Genomic DNA, 13,147 nt, shown 5'->3' with positions numbered 1-13,147 from the left:
CTGCATTCACATCCATTCATACATTTTTTTTTCCCTTTGAGAGCAGCTGAATCACCTCGTTCTCGACCTGTGGGTAACCCCTTTATATTTCCCAGTGGACAAATGCCCCCGGTGTGTTGTTACTCATGTGTTTTGGCTGTGTGTGTGTGCGTCCACCCATCTGTATAATAATCTAAATGGCCTCAGACGCTGCAACAGATCGGGGTCAGTGTGACCAGATATCTGCCCCCTTTAAAAAAAAAAAAACACACACACACACACATATGGTGCATCTGTGTGTTCACATGTTAATAATTTCCCACTTTCACCCCTCGTGTCCGATACTCGTGTGGGCTCACGTTCACATACATGAACCGGGCTGCAGTGCGACCATGTGACCGGCAGCAAAGGACGAAACGTAAAAAAGCGTATGACTCAAAAGTTGCATGCACTACAGACTGAAGGTTAGTGCACGGCAGCAGGAAGGTGATGTTCACAGCCGTGGGCTCACAGTGTGGTGGTGGCGGCCGTGCACTAATCACCACCAGGCTGCGACTTCATAACGACTTGAGCAACCTTCATCATCTAATTACATCTTGATTATGGTTCTGATTAACTAACACCCACCTGTTCAGGCAGAGAGACGCCACCGCTCTGAACTCTAGAAGCATGAGAAGTTACTTTAATATGAAGATGTAGTGAAAGAATTGATCGATTGAGTTCAAGACTGTAGGATTTCATAGTTAAGTGCTAGACTGATCATTTTTAATCAGAATCAAAGGATTTAAATGTCTTTTTCCATCTTCGATCATTAATTTTTCATACAGGGACACAATATTTACAGATAATCCTGTATGTGTACACTTTTTGGTGACTATAAAAACATTTCCTGTAGGATGGGGTTGCTCACAACCTAAAAACAGCTTTTATTTTGATGTTTTTTTAAAGTCCTAATCCAGATGCACTTATCATTTCATATTTTACTTGTGCCCTCTTTGTTTCTTAAAGCTTTGGAGGCATTATCCTTAAAGCCATGAATTCTTCTCTAATCTCATCTCCAACCCAAACTACCAGAGCGTGAACATTTCGTGCCCAAGAGTCTGAGTCATAATAAAAAGCCTCATGAACTATTTCTTTCACCATCCGAATGAAAACAAATAAAAACTTGTTCATGTTGATGATTGAATCACTATTTACACCACAGGTTTTGTTGTTCTGGCTGCTTTTACTGTGTCACCGTCTGGTTGGATCGATGGATGTGTGATGTTCTGAGGCTGTTCGCCATCTGTAACCAGGAATAGTGAGAAATACAATGGACCCGCATGAATGACTCTGTTGTTGATAGAATAATAATAATGGGGAAAAAAGTAATTGTTGTTGGACTGATAGTTGCTGATTGCCGAGGCTCAATAGGAGCTGAAAAGCTGCAGGACACAATTAAAGTGCCATTTATTCTGCTTGTGCAAGAAAATAGAAAAAAAAAAAACCTACCTTCAGGATATGTCAGCAGTTTGCTCGTGTGTGTGTGTGTGTGTGTGTGTGTGTTTAGAGCCAAGTCTGTCTGTGTGTGCTTTGCTGCCGTGGCAACTAGAGTTACCACATACTAATATTTTAGGTTGCCTTACATAAGCGTCTGCTTTTGTCAATGCAGAGAGTGGATTTTCAGTAGAAGAGGCAGCGGGGGGTGGTGGGGGGTGGAGGTTTGTGTTTGTTGTCGCTGCTCCACTAACTGACCACTGAGCCGTCTTCAGACACATTTACTGTTTCATCAGCTGCTTTTTTTTATGGCCCACTTCGTCTTGTTCTTCTCTACCTCCAGTCTAAACACAGGAATCCTCTCAAGAAACTCCTCTGATCCTGTGTTTTCTTGGCAGGAAAACATAGAAAGTAACCTACTATATATATACACACCAAGGCGGTTTAGAGAGGGATATATAGAGAAGAGAGTGAGAATGAACTTTTGAAGACAGAAAGAAGCTTTTCCACACACGATCGGTAAATTCACTTCAACGACATCAAAGTTTCAGCAGCGAGTTTGTTCTCCATACATGTTTGTCATTTTTTTTTCCTGTGTACACAAAACCAGTGGAAATGAAATGAAGCTGTTAAGATGTGGTTGAAGTGTTGACTTTAAAGGGATAGTTCAACATTTTGGCAAATTTGGCCATTGCCATAATCCCTATAGTCACAGCAGTAGGTTCGTTACCTTTATTTGTCGGTGCAAGCTATTTTTAGAACGGCGGAGCAGAGCCGCGAGCTGCTCAGAGCTACGCTACAGTACAGAGGCTAATGGGATTTCTTGGTTTCCTTCATCAAAATACACAATCCAACAACTCCAAAACGCTCTCGTCATCAAGTTGTGAGCTGCACATTCACCACGCTATGAGATAATAACAGAACGTTACCAGACAGAGTTGTTTTAGAGGTAAATTAATGCAAAACCGCTGATGCGCGTTACCGTCGGCGGCAGTTTTTCAGTAAGCAGTCTCTGTATTTACCTCTAAAACAACTCTGTCTCGTAACGTTCTGTTATTATCTTATAGCGTGGTGAATGCGCAGGTTACAACTTTTGGAGTTGTTGGATTGTGTATTTTGATGAGGAAAAACCAATAAATCCTATAAGCCTCTGTAGCATAGCTCTGAGCAGCTTGCGGTTCTGCTCCGCCGTTCTAAAAATAGCTTGCACCGACAATTAAAGGTAATGAACCTACTTCTAAAACTATAGGGATTATGGCAATGGTTCAATTTGCCAAAATGTTGAACTATCCCTTTAAGTTCAAATCCAAGAGGTTTTAGGAATTAGAGCTGGTAAAAGTAACTGAACAAACCAACATAAAGGATCTATTGTTTAATGTTTATTCTTCTTCACCCTGTGTTTCCGCAGGCGGAGCGCAGCAGCTGCGATGTCAACATCCTCAGCATCCCGGTGCCGATCCGTCGCGGCGGCTCCGAGTCCAACCTGGACGTGGTGGACAGCGTCGGAGACGACGGAGTGGGGCTGGACTTCACCAAAGGAGCGCTGGGCATCGACAGCCTGCAGCAAAAGATCCTCAAGGTCGGAGGACACATTACATTACATTACATTACTCACCTCCTGTGCAGCGTCTCAGCAGATTTACTGTGTTTGACCCGTCGGGGCAGCGAGCATCACACATGAGGCTCTGCTCTTTGTAGAGCAGTGAAAGTTGTGTTTGTTTATCCAATAATGAGTCCAAAAAACTATTAGATATCCAACACATCTTTTATTCATTGTGTAATTTCATGTTTTTTTATGAGACACCAGCACTGTTTAGTTAAATTACTCAGTTCATTTAGTGGTTTATCTCTGTTTTTGAAGGTGATTATGGTCTGTAAATGAAAGCTAATTAAGGATATAATGGTGCACCCAGCTCTACGTGAGTAGAACATAGAAAGAAATGAACAGAAAGGGGAAAAGTTTTGTATTAAAACAAGTTAGATTGACCCACAGCACTGCTCCTTAATTTCGTTTATATGGCTTTTTCTGCAATAAAATAGTGGAAAATAAAGACATTACATTAAAATAAAATGCAAACCATCAGACGTAACAATAAGACATAAGACATAAAACTGTATATTCATCCCACACATGGGAAATTTGGTTGTTACAGTTGCATTGTAGCATACAAAGACATAAAAAGCATACAAAGAGCAACATAAAAAGAAAAGGAGAAAAATATGCAAATAGAAAAATATAAACAATATAAAACAAACATATACTGTAAAACAAAAGAGAGAAAGAGACATTCTGTAATTATTTCAAGAGTATATACCGTTATATACAAAAGAAACAACTGTATATATATATAAATAGGCCATCCAGTGCAGTCAAGATTGAGTTAAATGAACACATCATTAAGGTCATCATCATCTTTAACGTCTCTTCTCGTCCCGTCTTCGTCCCTCCAGGTGACGGAGCAGATCAAGGTGGAGCAGGCGGCCCGGGACCAGAACGTGGCCGAGTACCTGAAGCTGGTGAACAACGCCGACAAGCAGCAGGTGTCTCGAATCCGCCAGGTGTTCGAGAAGAAGAACCAGAAGTCGGCGCACTCCATCGCCCGTCTGCAGAGGAAGCTGGAGCAGTACCACCGCCGCGTGAAGGACAGCGAGACCAACGGCAAACACAGCCACAGGGACGGCGGCGGCAGCGGCAAGGAGTCGGGCACCCACAGCAAGGAGGGCAGCCTGCGGGACGTCAGCGCCTCGGGCCGACACCCGGCGCTGGACAAGGTGAAGACCATCGGCCCCGGCGTGTCGCTCTCGCCGCCGTTCTTCTTCAACAAGTCGCGGGAGTTCGCCAACCTCATCCGGAACAAGTTTGGCAGCGCCGACAACATCGCGCACCTCAAGAGCTCCATGGAGTCGGGCTCGGGGCTGCAGGTGGAGGCCGGGGCGCGCGGCCTCAGCGGCAGCGCCACCACCGTAGCCAAGGCCACCAAGTACCAGAGCGACGACGAGTGCTCCACGGGGACGTCCGCGTCCGCAGACTCCAACGGGAACCCGGCGGGAGGCTCCGGCGCCGGGTCGGGGGGGCCCGGCAGGTCGGACTCCAACGGGCGCCTGGGCGAGGTGCTGGACATGGTGCGGGAGATCAGGGAGGCTCAGGGACAGCTGGCCGAGGACATGGAGAACATGAACACGCAGTTCAAACGAGACTACAGCTACTTCACTCAGGTGCTGCAGGAGGAGCGATACAGGTGAGCTGAGGTCACGTGACCCACACCTTCATTTTAGCTCATCGTATATCCACCTATACCAGCTTATTATTACGTCCTCCGTCCACTAAAGGACATTCCAACCAAATCTGTTATGTGACATTTGCAACACACTTGAAGGGATAGTTCAACATTTTGGCAAATTGGCCCATTGCCATAATCCCTATAGTCATAGCAGTAGGTTTGTTACCTTCAATTGACGGTGCAAGCTATTTTTAGAACGGCGGAGCAGAGCCGCAAGCTGCTCAGAGCTACGCTACGGAGGCTAGTGGGATTTCTTGGTTTCCCTCATCAAACTCATCAAATACACAATCCAACAACTCCAAAACGCTCTGGTGGACAAGTTGTGACCTGCACATTCACCACGCTATGAGATAGTAACAGAACGTTACCAGACAGAGTTGTTTTAGAGGCAAATTCAGAGACTTCTTGCTGAAAAACTGCCCCTGACGGAAATGCGCCTCAGCGGTTTTGCATGAATTTACCTTGAAAACAACTCTTGTAACGTTCAGTTATTATCTCATAGCGTGGTGAATGTGCAGGTCACAACTTGTCCACCAGAGCATTTTGGAGTAGTTGGATTGTGTATTTGAATCCCATTAGCCTCCGTAGCGTAGCTCTGAGCAGCTCGCCGCTCTGCTCCACCGTTCTAAAAATAGCTTGCACCGACAAATAAAGGGGACGAACCTACTGCTATGACTATAGGGATAGGAATTATTATTCAAAAATATTGAACTATCCCTTTAAATTTTTACCAAGTCAATACAAAATTTCAAGAAGGGAAATTTAAATATTATAAGTAGTTTGGTGTGAGAGCATGTAGGCGCACCGCTCCAGCAAAAGAAAGCTCTGCTCGTAAATTTGAAGCTGCAGCTCTACATGTTTACCACCCTGAACGTCGCAACGCACGATGTTAATTTGCGTTGTTGCGGAAGGCACACGTTCGAATGTTCTCATTTAAAAAATGATTTGAATTCTGTTCGAATAGCGGAGTTTGTTTTGACAGCTCTAGTGTGTGTTCAGTGTCAGTGAGTCTATTGATCCCAGCTCAACCCATCGGTGGTTAAACTAATGACCTCACAGCGACTTCTTATCTTAATGAGGTCAGAGTCTCAGCATGTTCTGCACGTCGTCGTCCATACAGCTGTGGAGATATTTATATGAACAGATGTTTTCACAAGCTGATCTCATCTGTTTTTAAAATATGACGTGGCCCTTTAAGTATCTGCGCCGTAATCACTAAACCAGATGAGATACACAGTGAAAATATTTCAGCATTTCAAAATAAGAGCTTGAGCGAAATACCAGCTCGTTGCAGACACATGAGTTCGACTTTGGTCAGAAACACCGTAGAAAAACTGACAATTTGATTCTCCAGGTATCTTTGTCTTTAGAAAACTTTTTTTAAAATGTTTTTAAAGAGATATATTCCACATCTTTTCACTTTCAACATATCAGTTGGTCTGTAATTGAAATAACGTAATACAGTAGTACATCTCTGTGTAATATCACATATTTCTGACATATTTCTGAGTTGTAGCCAGATTAAACTAGGAAGGTTTGCAGCACATTGAACCAAAATATATTGGTGTGGATCAGATGGAGTCTCCCATGTTTGAGGGAAGGTGCAGGGGAGATGAGAGATGACGTTTGAACCCAAACTTCTAGTGACAGGAAGCTTTTGCAGGAGAGAGTTTCTCAAACACACAAACAGAAAAAGGTGAAACTTTGTACAGTACGTACATCTCTGGCTTTAACCCAGCTGAGCACCTTTTTGAAGTGTTTATAAAGCTGCTGCTGCTGCTGCTGCTGCTGCTGCCTCCTCCAGCAAAGGGCAGCTGCAAAGCATCACCTGAGAGGAGGCAGAACATTTTGTACAAGACAAGAACCATCCTCATCCTGGGTGTCAGAAATTACCAGTGAAGCCTCACCACTCTGACTCTATTGTGATAGTATTGACCAGGGGTGTTGTTGTTGAGCTGCATCACAGTAGAGAAACATTAATCTAATAATCCTCCTCGCCGCCGCCCGCCCGCCCTGCAGTCACACTCAGAACTGGGCAAATGTTTTGTTTGCACATCAGCTGTTGAACTTAAAAGAGCTTTTGACAGTTTGTAGGGGAGGCCATTATTCTCAGCTTTTTTGTAAAACTAAAAATAGAGAGGAGCGGAGAGCTTCAACACACAAATCCCCCAGACTGTTGCTAAGTCAACCAAGGGCAAATGTTTTCAGCAGCTTAGAGATGCAGTAGTAGATAAACTGCTGTACTGTTGCTCACCCACACACACACTCAATTATGCATTGTTCCTCGCTCTCTCCTTGGCACTCTGCCTCCACCTACTCTACATGTTTCTCCATGCATATGTGTGTGTGTGTGTGTGTGTGTGTGTCCCTGTCTTCAGGTATGAGCGGTTGGAGGACCAGCTAAACGACCTGACAGAGCTGCACCAGCATGAGACCAGTAACCTGAAGCAGGAGCTGGCCAGTATAGAGGAGAAGGTGGCGTATCAGGCCTACGAGAGAGCCAGGGACATACAGGTAATGTATGCTGTTGTGTATACGATAAACACACATATACACAGATCCCCTATAAGAAGCTGTTACATAATGCATCACACACACATGCACAGATTTGACCTTGACATGTGAACAACATATAGGTGATTTCAGAGTGGACAGGCACAGTAGTTATAAAGGAAACAATGCAAGTGCGGTCTCTCCTCCTCTGTGTCTCTAACCCTCCTCTCCTCCATGTGCATTTGTTTTCAACGAAACCGGTGAGAAATCAATCTATGGAGCAGTGGATAATGTTATTTATCATCTACCATGTTACCATGTGTATTTGTGTAGTCTTATCTGTCAAAAACAAGAGATTATGGGGCGCGTTTGTGTGGCAGAGCATAGGTGAGGTGAATATCTTGCATAGTTCCTCTTTATATAATCAATCCAACAAGAGTTAATCTGATAAATTGAGTACAATCTTGATAATCATTTAATTCAATTAACTTTATTAAGCTCAAATACTAAATGCTTGCTGGCGACAACGTTCAATTAAGTTGGGAATAAACAATAGACACTTGTCACCCTTGGCTACGTAGCAGAACACGAGGGACCAGCAGTAGTTTATCTTCAAACTCATAAAAATATCGACAGGAAGTGAACAAAGCAGCCGCCAGGTTGTCGATAATGTTGATCCTCTAAAAATCATCAATCATTAAAAGATACAGAGATAAACAGAGCAGAGTAGCAGAGCAGGTCACCAGGGGCAACTAACAGGCTCAGATGACTTTCCCAATTGTTCACAAGGGGAAAAAACAGAACAATGATTCCTACATTTACACAGGAGAGGATGAGGCAGGATTAAAATAATAGCAATAATAATCAAACAGTTAAAATGCAGCAAAATATCTCTTTATATATGTCCACTCTTCTTTTGTCTCTTTGTCACCTGCTACAACTGATAATCATCATTTTCAGAAGAGGTTCTTTGTCGTGATCTTGAAGTCGTGTCTGTGTTTCCCCGTTCTCCGTCCTACATCATTGTCAACATCTCTGGTTCGGCCCCAAAAAGCAATTTAGAGACAATGACTTTGGCCTTTATAGATTATTTACCTCTCACCAAATGTCTTCTATTTGTCTCTCAGACAGAAAGTTATTTATTCTGCACCACATGCATCTGCAGCCTCATGGTGGTTGTCAAGTCGATCTGAGCTCTGGAGGAGAATCGTTTCTGTTGTTTTGGGCCAGATTGTTTTTTTTTTAAATATATGTATATAATTTAGGTTTTATTGTGAGAGAGATGCCTCCTTTCATTTCTTTTTTTTTTGTCATTTCCTTTTTATTGGTTTTGATTTTACATGTCAAACAATCAACATGAAGACCTATAAATTTGTACAAAAGTATCAAGGGGAATGTAAAAGCGTACATAAGGGGACTGGTAAACACCTCCAGTCGAGAAAAAAGTAAATACATAAAAAATATTCTGATAGTCCAGTCTGAGATTACCTGAAGTCCGGTTTTATGGTAGAGACATATGTAATCCAAGTAATTCTTTCCATTACATAGATGCTGTACACAATGCCTCCTTTCATTTCTAATGCAGCTCCTCTGCCCTTCCACGATGACTCACCGCTCTCCAGTATCTCCCCAATCTTAACCAATGTGTGTATTTCCTTGTGTGTGTGTGTGTGTGTGTGTGTGTGCGCAGGAGGTCCTGGAGTCGTGTCAGACCCGCGTGTCGAAGCTGGAGCTGCAGCAGCAGCAGCAGCAGACGGTGCAGCTGGAAAACACCGACGCCAAGGTGCTGCTGGGCAAGTGCATCAACATCATGCTGGCCATCGTCACCGTCATCCTGGTGTGCGTTTCCACGGCGGCCAAGTTCACCGCGCCGCTGCTGCGGAGCCGCCTCCACCTGGCGCTCACCTGCGTGGGCGTGTCCCTGCTGGCGCTGCTGTGGAAGAACTGGGAACATTTGCCTTGCGCTATGGAGCGACTGCTCAGCTCGCACTGATCCCAGCGGGTGGGTGGGTGGGGAGGGGGGGGAGACCAGGAAACTTTGTCCAAAAACCCCCCGAGGAGGCAGAGGAGGAGGCGGTCCAAGTCTCTCCCCGCCGCCGCCTCTGGAGTTGTGTTGCCGTGGCAACGTGAGAACTTAGGGGGGAGAGGAGTTTACATGTAGCCTTACACCAGCCCCCCCCCCCGAGCTCCCCAGCAGCAACTCTGGGCTCCATGTGGACTTGATTTATGGCCCCTGTGCTTTGCATGTCTAAAAATGGGGGTCGACTCAGATCCACAGTTATTCCAACCAACCAACCAACCAACTCACTCGCAGATGTAAGCTGATATACAAGCCGAACACCAGTGTGACAAAGCTCTGCCTACTACAAATGCTGAAGGTGCAAACACACACACACACACACACACACATGTCCGGGTGCATCTCAATAAATTAGAATATCATAGAAAAGTTTATTTAACACATTTTATAGATCAATTACACACGGAATGAAACATTTCATGTTTTTATTCATTTCATTTCTTTTAATTGTAATAAGTATGGTTTACATTAATGGCAAGGCGATTTTATTTGTAGGCTATAGCCTGTTTGTCTCAAAGGGCTTTACATGGCATCATAACAACATCCTCTGCCCTAGACCCTCACATCGACAGAGGAAAAACTCCATAGAAAACCCTTTTAATAGGGAAAAATTGGAGATTAATGAAGACCTAACATTTAGTATGAAGTATGAATATTACAAAACACCGATTAAAGAAAGCATTTTTAATATGGAAATGTTGGCCTTCTGAAAAGTATGAGCTCTCAATACTTGTTTGGGAATATCATGGTAATTGACTTTTCCATGATATTCTAATATTGAGATGCACCTGTATACTACACACACATATACACACACATTTGGCATGAAGCTGCCACACACAGCGACGAATCACTACACTCAGAGAAAAACAAGAGAAATCAGCTGGAAGTCATCGGCTCGATTTTGTGGTGTGGACGAACACTGATTTATTCTGTGTCCTTTTTAAAAAAGGGAAGAAGCAGCACCTCACACCTCCACACAAACACCGGCTGGCTGTGTGTGTGTGTGTGTGTACATACGCCAGTCGATCGGTCTTGAACCTGCACAGTATGCCTCCTCGTACACCAGCCGGCTGTCACAAACAACACAGACAGACAGACAACATCCACCTGAAGGTTGATTTGTATTGTGTGTCTATACTAACCTGTATTTATGTATGTGGTGTTTTATTCTCGTCAGTGTCTCATTCAAAAGGACAAAATTTTAAGCCGTTGGTTGTGTTTGTGTCTGCCTGAGTGTGTGTTCATGTACTGTATGCCTGCCTGCCTGCCTGTGTATGTGTGTGTCTGAACTGTGATTTTTTTTTTTTTTTAAAGGGACTAGTTGGACATTTTGGGAAATACACTTTGACCTGGGTAGATACCACTCTCATGACACTAGAGCCAGGAGATGGTTAGTGTTAGCTTAGCATTGCTAGCCTGATGACGACAACAAAGTGACCCTTCTTGCACCTTATTGAGAGAAATATGAAGTCATGACAAAGCATAGCATGATGAACCTCTCAGCACATAAAACACCATAAAACCACAATGTGCCATTTTTGCACACAAGTTTTTTGCACAGACTTAATAAATGTATTGATCTGTGATCGTTTAAAGGTGCTGGTAGGTGGACTTAGTTTTTTGTTTTTGTTTTTTTGTTTAATGGGGCTCTTTGTAAGTTTTGCTACCAGGCTAGCATCAGCAATTACCAGCTGTTTACTCACCAGACTTGTCAAGAGTTTATAATATGTCCTCTGAGCAGCTACATGACACTACAGTGACTCGGTATCGGAAAGGGTGGCTAGAGCGGAGCTAGCTGGTTAGCATGCTAACTTGAGCAGAGAAAGAGAAGTGGCAGAAGAGATGGCTCTTACACGGAAACAGAAGCGCTTCTCCCAAAATTATCTTTTTCTTGTTTGTCTCTGTAAACACAGCATCGTTTAAAGAAATATCTGCGCACAGATCCACTGAAAATGACTCAAAGCGCTGTAGGTAGCCTACATACATGTGGCGCTGTAATGCTACCCACATATCTACACCAAAAACAGAGAAAAAGAGGAAAATCTAGCCCACCGTTTTCAAACTCCAAACTTTATAAGTCGACTAAATGTTGACTTGGAGTCATGCAAATGCAAATATGACGGTCGGTGATGATATAACAAGCGCGATTCAGCCACATAGTCGGCCATTGTTGTTGGGTTACGTCCATAGACTGTATAGCCTACGTTTAGCGGTGTGGCTCAAGTAACAGGTTAGAGCAGTGGGTGGTATGACATCGTTCCAGAAAAGATCCATTTTGGGTGTCTACACGAAAACCCTGGGGCGCCATTTTGAGATTTACCCACTCCGGGACCTGTTTCCCCAAAAAAAAATTTTCGCCCTTCTGTCTGGATGAAACACCGAACCGATAAAAAAAAAAAAAACATGTGAGGATTCACCGAAACCTGTATCTTGGACTGGTGAGTAGGTGCTAATGCTACAAATAGCTCCTCAGCATGAATGAAAGCTTATAAGCGTATTTCCCAAAATGTCAAGAACTAGCTACTCTCGAAGAGGAAAAGCTCATGAACTGCCTCCTGTCATGTTAATTTGAAACTTTTTCATGTTAAATCTGTTTTTATGTTTTTATTCGGTGATGAGAGGGAAAACAAGCAAACAAACAGACAAAAAAAGATTCGGTCTGTTAAGTTGCTTTACTCGGTTCCAAAGACTGCAGCTTTAACATCAACCAGCGAGCATGTAAACTGTGAGGAAGTCCAAGACCTGAGAGCTGAGAGCTGCTTTCGATGCAGAGAGCAGCTCTGGCTTTTTAAAACAGGAGAAGCAAAGCGGAGTCGTCTGTGATCCCTCCTCTACGATTTGAGACGAAGCTCTGAATGCAAACACGTCTGACTTAAGGATCCTGATTTCTTTTTCTTTCTTTTTTTTTTAAATTGAATTGCCTTTTTCTTTTTTAAAACAAGGTTGAACAGAACAAATTAGCTTCTGCTGTGAAGCCTTTTTGTTGCCGTGCTGCGTTCATGTCCAGTGGGAATTACAGATCTGACAGTTCAAAGGCTCCACTTGAAAGTGTTGAAACCTGTTTTAAGACCACGACTGATCATCTCTGAGGAATTTAATAGCTTGTATTAATTCCTGTTGGCATTTTTCACACTTGACTCCCTGGCACAGCTGCGAACTGACTCATCAGAGCCGATGTCTGAAACGTCCTGGCGTCTTATTCATATAGAATTTATGAATTGTAATGATGGAGGCTGCTCACTTTTAGTTCTTTACTTGAAATTATTACATTGGAAAAAGCAGGATTTACCCCATAAGTGGTAATATCAGTGCCGTTTTTTTTCCCTACGTGACATGAACGCAGCATCACAGACATGGACGGAGGAAACTGAACAATGTAGCTCCACGCTCCCTACCCTGTTACCGCCACGGTGACGAGGGGGTTAAAAACGGGGACTGATGCCTTTTCAATGCAGCTTATTTCTTGTACTGTGTAACTCTTTCTTCTTTTGTTCATGTCCCTTCAAAATAAAAGCCAAATATGGAGATTTTTAAGGCACCGTAGCCTTTTTAAGTAACACTGAAATTATGTTTTTTTTTTCTTTCTATTGTTTTCTTACCATTAGTCATTGATGTTTTATCCAAATTGGCCCAAACACTATATTACTGCACCTTCTCTCTAAAAAAAAAGCTGTATTTGTACGTCCATAATGTATATTTTCAATTCTCTGTCTCCTCTACTGTATGTGCATTAGTTTCTAGCTATGAGTTTTCCATGACATTATTTTTTTTCAGATGAGAAAATAAATCTTTGTTTTTTTTTCTTCTTTTTTTCCAAGACTGCTCCTTTTCCCTG

The 13,147-nt window shown here is 43.2% G+C and overlaps 1 protein-coding gene across 2 annotated transcripts in view; it reads left to right on the top strand.

The window, feature by feature from the left end:
- Positions 1-9,277, top strand: part of LOC146962412 (transmembrane and coiled-coil domain protein 3-like) — a 45,896-nt gene extending 36,619 nt beyond the window's left edge. For both annotated transcript variants that reach the window (XM_085769139.1, XM_085769140.1), the window contains exons 2-6: positions 2,864-3,034; positions 3,907-4,694; positions 7,115-7,250; positions 8,920-9,231; positions 9,262-9,277. In XM_085769139.1, coding sequence (XP_085625265.1) covers positions 2,864-3,034; positions 3,907-4,694; positions 7,115-7,250; positions 8,920-9,222 — 1,398 coding nt within the window. In that variant the 3' untranslated portion in view covers positions 9,223-9,231; positions 9,262-9,277. The remainder of the gene's footprint in view (positions 1-2,863; positions 3,035-3,906; positions 4,695-7,114; positions 7,251-8,919; positions 9,232-9,261) is intronic.
- The last annotated feature ends 3,870 nt before the right edge of the window (positions 9,278-13,147 follow it).

This window comes from Trachurus japonicus, chromosome 23, assembly GCF_045865225.1.
Source record: "Trachurus japonicus isolate A0001 chromosome 23, Traja_1.0".
NCBI lineage: Eukaryota > Metazoa > Chordata > Actinopteri > Carangiformes > Carangidae > Trachurus > Trachurus japonicus.
Note: the sequence above shows the minus strand (reverse complement) of the source record. Positions and strands in the feature narration are given on the sequence as shown.